The 18,068-nt window shown below is 51.5% G+C and overlaps 1 protein-coding gene across 1 annotated transcript; it reads left to right on the forward strand.

The window, feature by feature from the left end:
* Positions 1–8,627: 8,627 nt before the first annotated feature.
* On the forward strand, positions 8,628–15,278 carry LOC308675540 (uncharacterized protein). Its single transcript, XM_081340956.1, has 3 exons — positions 8,628–8,816; positions 11,798–12,805; positions 14,199–15,278. The coding sequence occupies exon 2, from the start codon at positions 11,831–11,833 to the stop codon at positions 12,782–12,784; it is 954 nt and encodes a 317-aa protein (XP_081197082.1). The 5' UTR covers positions 8,628–8,816; positions 11,798–11,830; the 3' UTR covers positions 12,785–12,805; positions 14,199–15,278.
* The last annotated feature ends 2,790 nt before the right edge of the window (positions 15,279–18,068 follow it).

Here is an 18,068-nt window from a genome sequence, read left to right on the forward strand (position 1 = left end):
TCATCGCTGGAGATCTTCTAAAAGGGACTGGAGAGCCATTTGTCTGGAATAGTATGCAGGGGTAGGCAACCTTGGCTCTTTTATGACTCGTGGACTTCAATTCCCAGAATTCCTGAGCCAGCATGGGGGAACTATGGCCTCTTCATGACTTGGGGACTTCAACTCCCAGAATTCCTCAGCCAGCATAGGGGAACTATGGTCCCTTCATGACTTGTGGACTTCAACTCCCAGAATTCCTGAGCCAGCATGGGGGAACTATGGCCCCTTCATGCCTTGTGGACTTCAACTCCCAGAATTCCTCAGCCAGCATGGCTCAGCTTGGAAACCTCTCCCTTTTCCCGCAGCATGGCTGGCTCAGGAATTCTGGGAGTTGAAGTCCACGAGTCATAAAAGAGCCAAGGTGGCCTACCCCTGGTATAGGGTCTCCTACCTGAGCAGGGGGTTCTGCGAGGTCCCTTCCAGCCTTGTTATGCTCTGTTCTATGATGAGTGCAAAGTCCAACAAAGTTTCTTAACGTGGATTATCCTGGCCATTGTCTAATTGAAGCTTTCTTAGCATTGGCTTGGCTTTTGCAGTCCATCAATCATGGTTTACAGTTGGACTTTGCATCGCACGCAGAACAATGGAGCGGGTGGCTCAAAAGTATGGCTAAAACAAACCATGACTTCCTGGCAGCCGTCTGGGATAGGGTTTTAAGCAGTGGTGGGATTCAAACATGTGAACAACCGGTTCTCTGCGTGTGGATGCCGCTTCTGGAAGTCCATTCTGGGCCTGGGCAACAAAAAAATTAGCTACCGGTTCTGCAGAAGTGGTGCAAAGCGGCTGAATCCCACCACAGGAAGGAAGGAAGGAAGGAAGGAAGGAAGGAAGGAAGGAAGGAAGGAAGGAAGGAGTGGTGGGATTCAAACATGGGAACAACCGGTTCTCTGCGTGTGGATGCCACTTCCGGAAGTCCGTTCTGGGCCTGGGCAACAAAAAAATTAGCTACCGGTTCTGCCAAAGCGGCGCGAAGCGGCTGAATCCCACCACTGGTTTTAAGCCAATTCCACCGAGATAAAACCAGTGAAAAAAAGGTGTAAGGCCAACATGGACTAATCTAAGGCAGAGAAAGCTAGAATCACATCCCCAGCAGACCTTCCGCGCGTGCATCACAATCTCACAGGGTTGTTGTTGCCTGGCTCATCCACCCCCAGGCCCACTTTGAATCTGGACCGTACACGGAATGCGCAGTGGCTCCCGATTGGTGCCCGTCCATCGTGAATACTTTTATTCCTCTATCTAATCTCTTTCCTGCAGCTCACTCCTCAACAATATCGTAGACCGCCAAATTAAAGGCCTTGTTGTTCTCTCGAACTCGCAGGCAGGCGGGGGATCTGCAGCCGCGATGGCGGGTGATGAGGCTGGCCTTGTGGTTGTGGACCAGGGTCATGAGTTTGACCAGCTCCTGTTCCATCTGCGAGAAAGTCTGCAGGAGCCGGCTTTTCAGCTCGTCTGAATCGGCCAGGGCATCTGGCTGCTGTGGAAGGGACACAAAAATAGCAGAAAATGGAGATTTTCTTAAGCTGCTGCAGCGGAAACCCGAAAGGGCCAACAAACCAACAAAAATGTCCCTTGTTCTCAGGGATGCAGTGTTCTACTTGGCAACTTGAAGCTGTGTGGACTTCAACTCCCAGAATTCCCCTGTCAGCATGCTTTAAGAGGGGTGGACTACAACTCCCAGAATTCCCCAGCCAGCAAGCTTTAAGAGGGGTGGACTACAACTCCCAGAATTCCCCAGCCAGCAAACTTTAAGAAGGGTGGACTACAACTCCCAGAATTCCCCAGCCAGCAGGCTTTAAGAGGGGTGGACTACAACTCCCAGAATTCCCCAGCCAGCGTGCTTTAAGTGTGTGGACTTCAACTCCCAAAATTCCCTAGCCAGCATGCTTTAAGTGTGTGGACTTCAACTCCCAGAATTCCCCAGCCAGCATGCTTTAAGTGTGTGGACTTCAACTCCCAGAATTCCCCAGCCAGCATGCTTTAAGTGTGTGGACTTCAACTCCCAGTATTCCCCAGCCTGTCACGCTGGCTTGGGAATTCTGAGAGTTGAAGTCTACAAGTCTTAAAGTTGCCAAGTTGGAAAATCCTGTTCTAAAACCGTGTTTGTTTGTTTTCCAAACTTGACGACATGAAGCTGTGTGGACTTTAACTCCCAGAATTCCTCTGGCTAGCTGGGGAATTCTGGGAATTTAAGTCCACGCAGCTTAGCGTCGCCAGGTTTGAAAAGACACTCTTGTAAAATTCATTAGAGATAAGGAAAGTGAGTTTGTAAGTGTGATTGTGAAAAAGAAAGAGGTTGTTGTTACTTTACACAACTCTCCCTCCCAAACTATTCAAACCTCCTTCCTTGGTTTTCCTCGTTTCACATCTGTCACAATGGAAGATCACGGGGAGGGCGCGGGGATACCTTAGTGACAAAGACATTATCGCTATACAGGTAGTCCTCGATTTACGACCGTTTGTTTAACGACTGTTACAACAGCAGTGAAAAACGGACTTACGACTGATTTTCACACTTATGACCGTTGCAGCAGCCCCCCATGGCCAGACGCTTGGCAACTGGCGTGTACTTACGACGGTTGCAGCATTCCCAACATTCACGTGATCCCCTTTCGCGGCCTTCCCAGCTGGCTTCCAACAAGCCGGATTCACTTAACGACCGCACAATTCATTTCAGAACTGCAATGGTTTGCTTCACAACCGGCAAAAAAAGGTCGTACAAATGGCCAGACTCTCTTAATGACCACTTTGGTTAACAAGGGAAATTCTGATCCTGGTTATGGTCGTACGTTGAGGACTACCTGTGCACTCCCGCTCCTCTCAGCACATCTGAAAGACTTTCTCAAACCTTCTGCTCTGTTCTCAGAATAAGCCAGAAAAAAAACCCCAGCATTTCCGTTACAGGCAGAATAAACATCAGAGAAACTGCAAATTGCAGGTTAAAAGACACGACTCTTTTAATTTGGTTGTGTCTGATCTATACTGCATTGTTTCTCAACCTTGGCAGCTTCAACTCCCAGAATTCCCCAGCCGGCATGGATGCGCTTCAATTCCCAGAATCCATTGCCGGCTGTGGAATTCTGGGACTTGGAGTCCACCCGTTTTAAAAGTTAGTAAGGATGAGGGACGCTGCTCTAGTCCGTGTCCGCCACACCTTAAAAGTGTGCAATGGCAAAAAGTCACAGCTGTTGTAAGATGCTGAAGTCAATGCCCATGCTCCTGCTTCCAGGACTCCAAAGCCCATCCTTTTAATATTTCGAAAAACGGCGCCCAGCTTTGCAGTCCTGGCTGCTCCACTGCTCTCTCTTTTATTTTACAGCTAGTGCTCAACTCACAACGGTTCATTTAGTCACTGTCAGGCACTGAAAGAAGTGACTTATGACCATTTTTCACACTTAACGACCATCGCGGCATCCCTGCAGTCCCGTGATCAAAATTCGGACACATGGCAGCTAGTTCACATTTATGACCGTTGCAGCGTCCCGGGGTCACGTGATCCCCCTTTTGCGACCTTCTCACGAATCAACGGGGAAGCCAGATTCACTCAACAACTGTATTGCTAGCTTAACAACTGCAGCGATTCACTTAACAACTGTCTCGCTTAGCAACGGAAATTTGGGGCTCAACTGTGGCCATACGTTTTAGGACGACCCGCGTTTATTTATTTGATTTGTTCGCCACCCATCCCTCCTCGCAGTGAACCGGGATGGCCTCCCCACACCCTGAGGGCCAACCCAGGGCACGGGCCCCGCTTCCACGCCCGGGCCCTTCCTGTCCTGGCCCGTCACCTTGGATGTTCTCCTGCCTTTGGGGCTCCGCTTCCCGGTGAGCAACTTGGTCGCGAACGCCAGCACCAGCGCCACCACCATGGCCGAGCAGACCGCCAGCCACTCCCACAGGAGGGAGGGGGGCCCTTCTGCGTCCTGCCCACCGGCTATGCCTTGGTGCACGGCCGAGCCGCCCTGGCACAAGGAGAAAAGGCAGAGGGGGCCACGCATGATGCAGGCAGGAGTGCCCGAGTGATGCCTGCAGCCCAAGTGGATGATGGACTGTGAAGTCACAGACGGGGCAGCAGCTTTATTGGTTAGCAGACTGAGTGACTCTTGGGGGTGGGGGTTCAATCCTGCCAAGCTCATGACCTGGGGGTCTCCGGTTGGCTTTGCTTTATCCACACCTGGAATACTGCGGCCAATTTGGGTCACCGTATAACAAAAAAGATGTTGAGACCTTGGGAAAAGTTCAGAGAAGAGCAACTAAGATGATCCAAGGCCTGGAGACTAAAACATACGAAGAACGGCTGCAGGACTTGGGTTGGGCTAGTCCTGTGGTGGCGAACATATGGCACACGTGCCACAGGTGGCACGCAGAGCCCTCTCTGTGGGCACGTGCGCCATCGCCCCGGCCCTGGGCATTCAGCTGGGTTTTATAAAACGTTTTTGCTTTAGGCCTCCGTCGCCGTGTGCAAAAAAAAAAAAAGGTTCAATCAATCAATCAATTTCAACTCACGGGGGGGGGGAAAGATCTTGCAAAGTTGGAATTGATTGCTTGAACTTTTTAGTCTCACGCAGTCTGCTGTTAGCACCACGGCCACGCCCACCCAATGGGCCACGCCCACCCAATGGGCCACGCCCACTCAATGGGCCACGCCCACCCAACACCCGAGGATCCATATGTGGTTTTTGGGTTGCAGCTTGGGCACTCGGTCTCTAAAAGATTCGCCATCACTGGGCTAGTCTAAAGAGAAGAAGAAACAGGGGTGACATGATAGCAGTCTTCTAGTATTTGAGGGGCTGCCACAAAAAAGGAAGGGGTCAATTTATTCTCCAAAGCACCAGAAGGCAGGACAAGAAACAACAGATGGAAACTCATCAAGGAGAAAAGCAACCTGGAATTAAGGAGAAACTTCCGAACCGTGAGGACAATTAACCAGTGGAACGGCTTGCCACCAGAAGTTGTGGAAGTTGAAGTCCACAAGTCATAAAGAGACCAAGGTTGGGGATCCCTGATCTAGATTAAAAACAAAATAACATATAAATGTTTAAAAGATCTGTCTTCAGGTACCGACATTCCCCTGCAGCATCATTTACATCTGGAAAAAGTCAGATGCTGAGCCCGTTTATGACCTCAGCTATGCGAGTGTGGGACCCTACAATCGCACAGGGGGGCCGATGCTACACCCCCAACATTGAGATTTTCTTAATTATGAAAAATTAAGACATGTGCTGGTTAAGGCGTTGCACATAGATGAAGGAGGCCTCCAGTCCCACTTGAGCGCAAAGCTTTCCGAATAACATTCCCTCTGCCTCTCTTTCCGCCAAACCTCGCAGGGCTGTTCTGACGTTGTCAAACCAGTCAGGACTGGAATGCAAGCAGGCAGGGACCGTTTGATTGCTTATTCGGGTCAGAAGCGTCACAATTAAAATAAGGCATACTCTCTATGACATAAAATTTAAAATACCAAACGTAAGATGAAAATACGTACAAATTAAAACAGATCTTGCCCAGAAATTAGCACCATTAATCGTGAGATTAAAGGGACTCCAGAAGATGGTGGAGGACAGGAAGGCCTGGAGGAACGCTGTCCATGGGGTCGCGATGGGTCGGACACGATTTCACAACTAACAACAACAACAATTGTGTTCTGTCGTGCTGCCAGGAGGTCAAGGGTACACGGATAGGGGCACCAAGGGGAGATATGCAGGTCGTCCTCGACGTACAATCAGAATGGAGCCCAAAATTCCTGATGCTAATTGAGACAGTTGTTATAAGTGTGTTTTGTCCCATTTTATGACCTTTCTTGCCATGGCTGTTAAGTGAATCACTGCAGTTGTGGTCATTAAGTGAATCCGGCTTCCCCATTGACTTTGCTTGTCAGAAGGTCACAAAAAGGGGATCACGTGACCCCGGGACACTATGCAACCGTCACAAATTTGAGTCAGTTGTCAAGCGTCTGAATTTGAATCACGTGGCCCTGGGGAGGCTGCGATGGTCGTAAGGTTGAAAAACGGTCCCAAGCCCCTTTTTTCCCAGTGATGTAACTTTGAACGGTCGCTAAATGAACTGTTATAAGTCAAGGACTACTCGTACTTACGTGTTGCTGGCTGCAAGTCACCACAATTGCAAAGAGCAGAAGCCACCGTATAGCCGTGTTTGTAGCAGGAATCGCAGGAACAGTGTCCAACAGATTCTCCAAAGCACCTTTTATTTTTATTTATTATTTTATTTATTTATATTTCACGTTTCCCTCAAGGGAGAAGAGTTACAAAATTGCAAGAAAGGGTAAGGATACAGTCTTACTAAAGTGCTTAAAAGCAGAAAATACCATTTTAAAATCTGTATCTGATCCATTTGTCCAGAATGGCATAATCGGGTCTCCTGTCTGAGCAGCGGGGTTGGACTAGAAGACCTCCAAGGTCCCTTTGAATCCTATGATTCTATATTCTATTATTATGGGAGCTGGTCCTTTCTCCTCCTCTTCACACAGCTAGCTAAACTCAAATGAAATTGGTGGTTTTGGGATGCAGTGCCTTGTGTGAATTCAAGCAAGTGAGTTTCTCCAATAAACCTGGGTCAGCTTTAAGACCGTGTTTGCCAACCTAGGCAATTTCCAGATGTGCAAACCTCAGTGCCCAGAATTCTCAGCGATGGGCATTGCTGTTGGGGGGATTTTGGCTGTGGAACTGCACTCCACTGGGTGGTGTGGCATTGCCCAGATACTCCTTGTGACCAGCAATTTACTGTTCTTTGCAAGCTGGGTGGAGAATTTTGGACTGGATTCCCAGTTCCGTTTCTACTTTGGCTGCTTTTCCTGCCTTCAGGGGTAGCCCCAGCTACAATGCAATGCAGCAGTCCGGACCAGAAATTTCTTGAGTCTCAAAGAAAGTTGGATAGCAGTTGAGTTCACACGACTGGCTCCTTGCTAGAGCAGAGTCAGGTTGGATAGCGTTTCAGCAGGGTGCGGCAGGCCGGCCTTCACCTTTAACACCTTTGTCCGTATTCACACAACCACATCACTTACCAACCCATTGCTCCGTTTTGCATAGCGAAAGCTTGCTTAGTTTTACTGTACCTTTGCATGGCTCTGTCGATTGTGCAAACCCAGCCCGTAACATGAACCGAGGGCTTAGTCAGCGCATGCGGTGGGTCCAAGGAGTGGATTAATTTAGTAACCAGGTCAAATCATAGATTTAAAATTTATATTTTAATTAATCTCGTTTAAACCATGTGTTGCAAAACCAGAAAGACTTAAGTCATTATGGCTCAATCCCATTGGAGCCCTGGATGCCCGTGACGAAGCAAGCAAGCACGTTATTAGAATCACAGGAATTGAAGGGACCTTGGAGGTCTTCTAGTCCAACCCCCTGCAGGAGATCCTAGACCAGTGATAGCGAACCTTTTAGGGACCGAGTGCCCAAACTACAACCCAAAACCCACTTATGTATCGTCGGGTGCCAGGTGGGTGTGGCCCATTGGGTGGGTGTGGCCCAATGGGTGGGCGTGGCTGCGGTGGTAACGGCAGACTAGGTGGGACTAAAATGTTCAATCAATTCCAACTTTGCAAGATCTTTTTCTTCCCACGAGAAGTTGAAATTGATTGATTGATTGATTGAACCTTTTTTTTTTGCACACGGCAGCGGAGGCTTAAAACGAAAAGGTTTTATAAAACCCAGCTGAAGGCCTAGGACTGGGGCGACGGTGCGCGTGCCCACAGAGAGGCCCATGCGTGCCATAGGTTCGCCACCACGGTCCTAGACCATCTCAAACAAGCGGCTGTCCAGTCTCTTTGATGGAGCATCCACAACTTCTGGTGGCAAGCAGTTCCCCTGGGTAATTGTCCTCGCTGTCAGGAAGTTTCTCCTTTAATTCCAGGTTGCTTCTCTCCTTGATGAGTTTCCATCCGTTGTTTCTCGACTGGCCTTCTGGTGGCTTGGAAAACAATTTGACCCCCTCCTTTGGGGCAGCCCCTCAAAAGTATTGGAAGACTGCAATCATGTCACCCCTGATTCTTCTCTTCATTAGACCAGACATTCCCAATTGATTTGTGCTTCTTAGATTGTAAGCCGCCCTGAGTCTTTGGAGAAGGGCGGGATATAAATGGAATTTTTTTTCCCTGCAACCGTCCATTGTATGTTTCTGCCTCCAGCCCCCTTGATCCTCTTTGTTGCTCTTCTCTGCACTCTTTCCAGAGTCTCAACCTCTTTTTTATATCTTGCTGACCAAAAGTGGGTGCAGGATTCCAAGGCTGGCCTCTTACATCCCCTCCCCTCCCCAAGAAGATGCAGCGGCCAAACGGAACCAAGCTCGCCTCTTCCACCACCCTAACTCAACCCTACGAGGGGAGGGGGGGTTTCTCTCCCGGTGCTGGTGGTGGGGGTGTGGGGGTGGGGAGAGACACACCTTTTTGCCCTGCAATCCCGCGGCGCCATTCCCACCCTAGCCCGTTCAGACGTGCAACCCGTGTCAAGCTCCGGTCGTGGGAACGCCTCCTCCCGCCTCGGAAGGAGTCGCTTATTGGGGGAGGGAGGGAGGGAGGGAAGGGGGGAGGTCCTCGCGCCCCCCCACCCCCCCCACCCCCGAGTCACGTGAGCCAGAAAGATGGCCAACATGGCGCAGTCCTAGGCAGCTTCATCGTCGCCCAAGCCCGGCCGGGAGGTTAAGGCAAAGGGAGAAGGGAAAAAAAAAGAAAGGAAGAAAGAAAGAAAGAAAGAAAGAAAGAGAAAAAGGAAGGCGGGGGTCGTTGCATTGCACGAAGCAGGCGCAGGCAGGAATCCGGCCCGGTGAGTTGGGGGGGAGGGGGGGCTCTGGATGGATGCTGCAAAGGCTGAGGGTGCAAAAGGACCCCCCCCCACCCAGCCAGCCACCCCTCCTTTGCAAATTGACCCGCAGCGTGGCGGTGCAATCCGGATTTGCAGCGGAGCAGCAGCTGGCCCTTTACTCAGCGACTGCCGGTTCTCCCTTCCTCTCCCCGCCCTCCGTCCCGGGTGGGGCTCGGTGCATGCCTCTCCTCCCCCCCCTTCTTGCAACCCCCTCCCCGCCTTTCCAGGCAAAGTTTGAGGGCGCCCAGGGAGAGGGGAGGGGGGGAGCCGCGTGGAGAAAGTGGCCTCGACTCTCCGTCGGCCCTCCAGACGAGGCCGACTTGAGATCCCATCATCCTCAGCCAGGCGGGGGTGGAAGGAGGATGGAAGTCCAAGCAGCTGGCCGGGTCTCTCTCTCTCTCTCTCTCTCTCTCTCTCTCTCTCTGTGTGTGTGTGTGTGTGTGTGTGAGTGCCAAGTTGAGACTGAGGATGAGGTTGAAAAAAAAAGTGGGCAAGGCCTTGGGATCTGGAAGGGGTGGAAATCTGGGGAGGGGGTCCTTGGGCAAAGTTGGAGCCAGATGGGGAAGTGCTTTCAAAATGGAGTCAGTCTTGTGTTGAGGGTCAGAGTGTCCCCCCAGTAATAGGGATTGTGTGTGTTCTGTGTGCGCAAACAAACACACACACACACACACACACACACACACACACACACCCATTGAGTTGGTCTAGCGCAGGGTTCCTCAGTCTTGGCAACTTGAAGCTGTGTGGAGTTCAACTCCCAGAATTGCCCAGCCGGCATGCTTTAAGATGGGTGGACTGCATTTCCCAGAATTGCCCAGCCGGCATGCTTTAAGATGGGTGGACTGCATTTCCCAGAATTCCCCAGCCGGCATGCTTTAAGATGGGTGGACTGCATTTCCCAGAATTCCCCAGCCGGCATGCTTTAAGATGGGTGGACTGCATTTCCCAGAATTCTCCAGCTGGCATGCTTTAAGATGGGTGGACTGCATTTCCCAGAATTGCCCAGCCGGCATGCTTTAAGATGGGTGGACTGCATTTCCCAGAATTCCCCAGCCGGCATGCTTTAAGATGGGTGGACTGCATTTCCCAGAATTCCCCAGCCGGCATGCTTTAAGATGGGTGGACTGCATTTCCCAGAATTCTCCAGCTGGCATGATTTAAGATGGGTGGACTGCATTTCCCAGAATTCCCCAGCCGGCATGCTTTAAGATGGGTGGACTGCATTTCCCAGAATTCCCCAGCCGGCATGCTTTAAGATGGGTGGACTGCATTTCCCAGAATTCCCCAGCCGGCATGCTAGCTGGGGAATTCTGGAAGTTTAAGTCTACACAGCTTCAAGTTTCTGCCACTGAGAAACACTGCACGAAGTGCATTGTGGGACCTCAAACTCCACCAACTGAGCAATCTTGCCTTGCAAGGCCAGCCAGTGGGTGCCCTCCAGATGTTGCCAGACTACAAATTCCATCAACCTTTGGGGAAAGTGTGCTGCTTGGGGTTGATAGGCCTTTGATCCAACATCTGGAGGGGCCCAGCTGGCTGGACTGGACCAGACAATATGGAATTCCACTGCACAGTTGGAGGTGATTCCTCTTATGCCGGACAGATGCTGAGCTGGTGAGCTGGAATTCTGCATATCTGGAAGGAACAGATGGTCCTCAGTTGAAAATTGAAAACATCTGTAACCTCCTAGAAAACTGCCCAGTCAATGAGGAATGCTGGGAGTTATAGCTGAACGACATCTGGAGGTCCAATGGCTGCCCAAGTTGATTCTCATGAACAAGCCTGTTGATGATAACTTCTACAATAGAGAGCTAGAATGGATGCACGAAAAGGAACCTCCAAGGTCATCTAGTCCAACCCCAAGCTCAGGGCCCACTAAACTGTCCCTGACAGAGGGGACACCTAGCCCTAAATTTAGGAAACCCCCACCGAGGGCACTCAACACTTCAACCGTTTTAAGTGCAAGCACCTGAATCACATCCTGTAAGTTTGAGGACCCGTCATAAGTCCCTTATTCCGGGGCTGTCATAACTTCAAACTGCTGAATGAATGGTTATAAGTCAAGGACTACCTTTATTTTTTGGTCAGAAATTGCCATATAAAAATTACTGCTGAGGGCGATGGAGCTGCATTCTCTCATAGACCAGGCGGAGTTAAATGCTTGATTTGATTATCGGCAGCTTCCTAAAAGCCAATAATTGGGCAGGGATAATTGGGATGCTGCTCAGGGCCCGTCAAGGATGACAAACAAAATTGTGTCTACCAGCTGGCATTAAAACGGCTCTGTTCGCGGAAGACGTGATGACTGAATTAACCCATTTCCTAGGTTTGTCCAACGCCTGTGAACAAATGAAAGAGAGCAGTGTAGCAAACTAACCCAACCCAACCACCCCTGTTGTCGTTAGCTGCGAAGTCGTGTCCGACCCATCGTGACCCTATGGACCACGTTCCTCCAGGCCTTCCTGTCCTCTACCATCTTCTGGAGTCCATTTAGGCTCACGCCTACTGCTTCAGTGACTCCATCCAGCCACCTCTTTCTCTGTCGTCCCCTTCTTCTATTGCCCTCAACCTTTCCCAGCATTAGTCTCTTCTCCAGTGAGTCCTTCCTTCTCATTAGGTGGCCACAGTGTTTGAGTTTCACCTTCAGGATCTAGCCTTCTAAAGAGCAGTCAGGGTGGATCTCCTCTAGGACTGACCGGTTTGATCGCCTTGCAGTCCTAGGGACTCGCAGGAGTCTTCTCCAGCACCACAGTTCAAAGGCCACCATTCTTTGGTGCTCGGCCTTTCTTATGGTCCAACTTTCACAGCCATACCGCCCCTAACCAAGATCAAAACAGACTACTCTTGTGTGGGCAGTCTTGTTCAACTGACCAGGGATAAGTGTGAATGTCTGGACATCTTTGGATTCACTCTTTTTCTCCTCTACCTTTCTTTCTTCTAAGGGGTTCCTGGCAGGTGGGCCCCCCAGAATCACCATGGTGAAGATCTTTGTTGGCGGGCTCTCTCCTGTGGTCACAGCCGAAGAGCTGCGAAAGCTGTTTGAACAGTACGGCCAAGTGAACGAGTGCGACATTTTGAAGAACTTTGCCTTCGTCCACATGGAAAAGGAGGAAGAGGCCCACCAGGCCATCAGCACGCTGCACAAGAGCGAATTCTACGGGACTCACTTGACTGTGGAGTACGCCACCTCCAAGATCCGCAACGCCACCAAGATCTACGTGGGGAACGTCTCGGCCAAAGCCACCACCGCCCAGATCCGCCAACTCTTCGAGCGCTTCGGCAAAGTGGTGGAGTGCGACATTGTCAAGAACTTCGCCTTCGTCCACATGGCCAAAGAGCGGGAAGCCATGGACGCCATCTTGCATCTCAACGACACCCCGTTGGAGGATCAGAAAATTTTTGTCACCCTTTCCAAGAGCAACAGTTCCCTCCGGGCCACGAAAGGGGCCTCCGTGCCCACCCCGCCCACCCCGACGCCAAGCTACTACTTCTCCAGGGGACGCGTGCCCCCTGCGCCGGCCACCTACTCGCCCTATTGTGCCCGTGCCTGGTACGACCGGGAGTATTGTGATCAGTACGCATACGAGCTCTACGACCGAGCGCGAGCAGCGTACGACCGAGCCTTGCCCTCTGCCCCAGCCGCTGCTTACAGAGAAAGGAGCCCCGTGGGACGGAGGACATCTACCCCCAATGCCGTAGTGGCCCAATATGCTGACCCCTATACTGCAGCCGCGGCAGCGGCCGCAGCTGCCGCCGCAACTGCTGCAGCAAACCAGACGTACAGCCAAGCCTACAGCCAACCCGGGTACGCTGCTGCTGCGGCTGCTGCAACGTACTCTCAGTACAGCTTAGGAACCGCCTACAATGTGGCGGAGTACTATGAGAGGTACGCCAGCGCTTACGCTGCCCAGTACGCCCAGACGTTCTGAGGGCGCTGCACCCTTCCAACCGTAAGTGTCCAGGGATACTCATTTGCATGGGGGATGCAGGGCAGGGAGTCAGGGAGGCGGGTGGGACATGGGTTCCAGTTTCTGTGCTCTCCGTCGCTGTGGGCGAAAAAATAACAGATAGGCAAAATCTGCACAGCTGACCTGGAACACAGTTCCCCAACCTTTGCAGCTTTGAGGACCAGCCGGAGCAGGAGAGGGGGATGGTTTTGTGAAAGCGGCGGGCAAGCAGGCGTCCGTGCGTGCGTGCAGCTCCGTTTGCGGGAGCGGCGGGCAAGCGTGTCCGCCGCTCAACACAGATGCAGCTACGTGCAGGCACTTGCCCACTGCCCGTGCAAATGGGGGTGCGTGCGCACGCTCACCTGCCGTTTCCCCGGCCCGGTTCCAAACAGCTCAAGACCCAGCAGTGGACTAGGGCCCAGGAGTTGGGGACCTCTGGTTTAGGAGTCCGAGCAGCAAAGGGCCCTGCAAGGCAGTGTGTTTATACTCAGCCTGATTGTAGGCCTCCCCTTGTGCCCATCAGCCTTCCCTGGATGTTGGGCACCAGCCTCTGTCCAGCAAGGATCCCACGGCTATTTTGAGCACTTCTCCCAAGCTTGTGCAGGTAGTCCTTGATATATAACCCCAGCTGAGTCACAAAATTCCGTAGCTAAGCAAGGCAGTTCTTAGGTGAGCTGTGCCCCATTTTACGACAGTCTTGGCCACAGGTTTTTTTTTATGCTGTTCTATAAAGTGTGCAATCGTTCACTGAAATTGGCTTCTCACATTGACCTTGCTCGTCGAAAGCCAGCTGGGAAGGCTGCAAATCAAACCGCAATCACGTGACCCTGAGCCACCATAAGAGCCATCCCAAATATAGGCTGGATGCAGATTGTTGGGGGCAATAAGCTGACTTTGTAATAATGCCGCTTGGGGTGTGTGTGTGAAAGCCCTAACAAGCAGGCATATACATAGAATGAAGGCTACTGCTAAGCTTGTAAGCTGCCCTGAGTCTTCGGAGAAGGGCGGGATATAAATGGAATTAAAATAAAAATAAAAAATAAAAATAAATAAACCCATCATAAATTCGGGCCGGGCTGGAATTTTGATCACATGACCACGGGGATGATGCAACGGGCATGGGAAAACCAGTCGTAAGTCAGGTTTTTTTTGTTTGGTGCCGTTGTAACTTCAAACGGTCACTCAATGAAGGGCTGTAAGTTGAGGACCCGTCGTGGCCGTGGCTGAGAAGCAGTGTCATTCTCTAGAAGACCCTCGCTTCCCCCTCCCTTCTTCTTCCCCCATGTGGTATCCCACAAGCAGCCAGGTTGTTTCCAGACAGGCGCGATTTCTGGGGTTGATGGGGGTGTCTTGCAATCCATGGCGTACCCCTAAAACGACGTAGATTTCTTTACAGACTCTTCCTGGGCAGACTCGGAGCGATGCCTGCTGGCCGATCAGCCGAGCACTGACTTGCAAGGTTGGTGATGCTACATTTTGTGTGTCCCTCCTTTCCTCCCTCCCCCCCCCACTCCTTTCTCTTCCTTCCTTCTTTCCTTCCCCCACGTTTTGATCCGGTCCGGTCGAAGAACTGCCACGCCGACCCCGCCTTGCGAAACTGCGATGGGGCCGAAGACGGTGTGGTCCGTGTCTGGTTTGTCCGAACTCTTCCCTCCGGCCCGGAATGCCGCAGACCTTTGCGCACAACGGCTCCCCCCCTTCCGCCAGCTCCAATCTTTGCTTGCTGTGTGTTTTGCGTGCTAAGCTTTGATCCCCGCCGCCGCCACCGCCACGATGCCGGCCTCTCCCTAAACCAGGCTTTTGAGGGATTTTTTTATTTTATTTTTTTGCTTTGCTGTATTCTGGGGTGCTCCTTGATTTGATCGATATCTTTTTTTTTCTTTTTTCCCTTTGATTTGTTCCCGTTTTAATTTTGTACAACCGGTTAACCAAATGGGTCGTGGCAGCAAGTTGTTGTTCGCTTCCCTCGCCCTGATTTTTAAGATGTGAACGATTAAACGGCTTTTACAGAACCTCTCGCGTCTGCCTCGTCAAATTTGCGTTGTGATCACACCCTCCTCGCCTCCTCGATCCGACTTCGCCTTCCGCCGCCTGCTTCCCGCTCCTCTCTCTGCATGGGACAGAACTGGCAATCCGGATTTGCCGTGCGGTGCACACCTTGCGCGCTCCCACTGCCTCCACCGCCCCTCCTCCCCTTTGCCTTCCAGAAAGAGGGTCCTCCGCACCGCCGCTTCCTTCCCCGCGAGGGGTCAGCCCTCGCCACTAACCCCCCTCCCTTGGCGGGGAGCGTCGGCCGAACCGTTGCGCAATACGAAGCCGTGGGTCTTGTTTGAATGCCGGATTCCGTCGCTTTTGGCTTTGAGACTAACCGACCACTGCCAGGCCACTGATGCTGTTTCACCCTGTCCCCCTCCCCTCATTGATTTCTCTCTCTCTGTGGACAGCTGTTTCTGGAAGAAGCCAGGGGGTTTGGATGCCCCCCACCCACCCCCCATCTTCCAAGCAGGCAGAGCTGATCCGAAGCCACGCGGTGCCTTTTGTTCTGCTGACGAGAAGCTGCTTCAACCCACCCAAAGGAAACATCCTGTCCTTCTGTCACACTCTTAAAATAGGCACCGGAAAACACACAGGGTGTTCTGAAAATTGCCATATTTTTCCCCTCTTGGGTTCTTGATGTTCTCGGCGCTCGGAGAACGCCGAGATCCAACAGCTCAATTCTGAGTTACAGATCTGCCCCCTGCAGTTGGAATTGCCGGCTTTTGCATCCCGTATCAATCCTAACCTTCCCAGATCCGGGGGGAAATGTGAGAGGCAGCTGGTCCTTGACTTACGAGCACAGCTGAGTCCCAAATTTCCGTTGCTAAGCGAGAAAAGCGGTTAAGTCAGTTTGGCCCCCGGTTACGACCTTCCTTGCCGCAGCCGTTTAAGGGAATCCGTGCCGTTGTTCAGTTAGGGATGCAGTTGGGAAGCGAATCTGGCTTCCCCCGTTGACTTTGCTGGCGGAAAGGTCGCAAAAGGGGATCACGCGACCCCGGGAGACGCTGGAAGCGTCATAAAAATGAGTCTCTGGCCAAGCCTCTTGAATTTTGATCACGTGATGCCGCAACGGTCGTAAGTGTGAAAAACGCTCCTAAGTCACTTTTTCCCAGTGCCCTTGTAACTTGGAACGGTCAATATACAAACCCTTGTAAGCCGAGGACTGTTCGTACATTGGAAATCCAGACAGGTTGACCAACGGCTTGGCTTGGAATTCTGGGAACTTCTGGACTCATTTTGGAGGACAGGAAGCTGGCTGGCTTACGGTGCAAAATGGGTCCCACCCTCTCCTTCCTGCACCTTGAGAGAAACGTATCCTCCACCCTCTGAGAATGGGGGGCTCTGGTTTTTTTTGGCGGTCAGCGACTGAATGACCATCACTTGCAAGACCGCTTTGGTGGGTTGGCCTAAAGGGGAGGAACAGACAGGAAGTGGGGAGGAGGGCAGCTGTATTTATTGATGGATTGTATTAAATTTATATGCTGCCTATCTCACTTTTGAGTGACTCTGGGTGACTTACAAACAAACAGAGGAGATTTGGGTATAGGGTGGGCAGCTGGACAGCCACACACCCACCCACCCCACACCCACCCCGGAAGGCAGGCTAGCTGCCTAGAGCTCCGTCTTGGTCTCCTGAATGAGGAGGAGGAGGAGGAGAAGGAGGAGGAAGAAGGATGGAGAAGAGAGAAATGGATATATAGGTAGTCCTTGATTTATGACCACAATTGAGCCCAAGCTTTCTGCCGTTAAGCGAGACATTCCTTAAGTGAATTTTGCCCCAATTTATGGCTTGCCTTGCCACAGTCGTTCAGGGAATCGCTGCGGTTGTTAAATTAGAAACACGGTCGTTAAATGGAAATCTGGCTTTCCCCCCATTGACTTGGCTTGTCAGAAGGTCGCAAAAGGGGGCCACGTGACCCTCCGGGACACTGCCACCGTCATATATACAAGTCGGTTGCCATGTGTCCGAATGTTGTGCTGCACGAGGATGCTGCAACGGTCGTTAAGTGTGAAAAACACCGTCAGTCGCCTTTTGCAGTGCCGTTGTAATTCTGAACAGACCCACGAACTGTTGGAAGTTGAGGATTAGCGGTCGTGTCACCCATTTGGGGCTGTGTCTGAAGGGTCACAGGTCAAGACCGTATTCATACAATCTACAGCCAAAGCCAACCAACCTTGTGCCTCCATTAGATTAAATTTTAAATGGTCGCTAAGCGGCCATTTTGTAAAGCTCTTGATCATTGTGCCCAATTTTGAAGTAAGATATAACCCCTGTCCCAGCCTTGCGTTGCCAGATGTGCTGAGATGTCCCATTCGGGGAATTCTGGGAGTTGCCATCAGAATAACAGAAGGGATCTTGGAGGTCTTCTAGTCCAACCCCCCCCCCCCCATGCTCTCTATGCGCTTAACCAGGTATGTACGTTACCTGCATTCGCGGAGAAGCTCAGATAGGCTTCATCCTGGTTTGCTTTTCCTGCAATTCTGGAGGGTCCACCTCATTATTGTACGTAGCCTCCCAAATGGGACACGATTTATTTATCCTGGTTTCTCTGCTGACTCCAAAGATTCTGGGCAGCTTAACCACATATAAAACATACAACTAAAATAAGAAGAGTCTGGACAACAACAGAGTTGGGAGAAACCTCGCTAGCCCAGGGGTCTCCCAACTTAGCCACTTTAAGACTTGTGGACTTCAACTCCCAGAAGCTGGGGAATTCTGGGAGTTGAAGTCCACAAGTCTTAAAGTGGCTATGTTGGGAGACCCCAGTTCTCGTCCCAACTTCCTGATCAAGCAGGCGATCCTTACACCCATTTCAGACAAATTGTCTCTTTAAAAAGTAACACCCCAAAACCTGGGACAGCGATTTCACAAACACACTTAGGTCAGATCTTCAGACCACCTTAGAAAACGGGTGCCATACACGTATTTTGGGGGGTGGGGGTGGGGCAGTGTGCTATTCCAAATGGCAGGGGCTGCGACCGGCACATTTCTCAGTACCCCAAGGTGACCGTGGTTAATCGAGGGCATGTAGGGTGGGACACCCTGCCTGGATGCAACCAAGGAGTGCAAAAACAATTGGGGGGGGTCCCTCAAGTAAACCAGGCTGCATGCCTTGCACAAATTCATAGGTAGAGATCTCAACTGAACCTGGAAACTGAGAGGCAGCACAGCGGAGATGACACGCAGGTATAAGGAGAGGCAACAAAGTCCTCGACTTACATCCGTTTG

The sequence above is a fragment of the Vipera berus genome (assembly GCF_964194415.1).
Source record: "Vipera berus genome assembly, chromosome: 16".
Classification (NCBI taxonomy): domain Eukaryota; kingdom Metazoa; phylum Chordata; class Lepidosauria; order Squamata; family Viperidae; genus Vipera; species Vipera berus.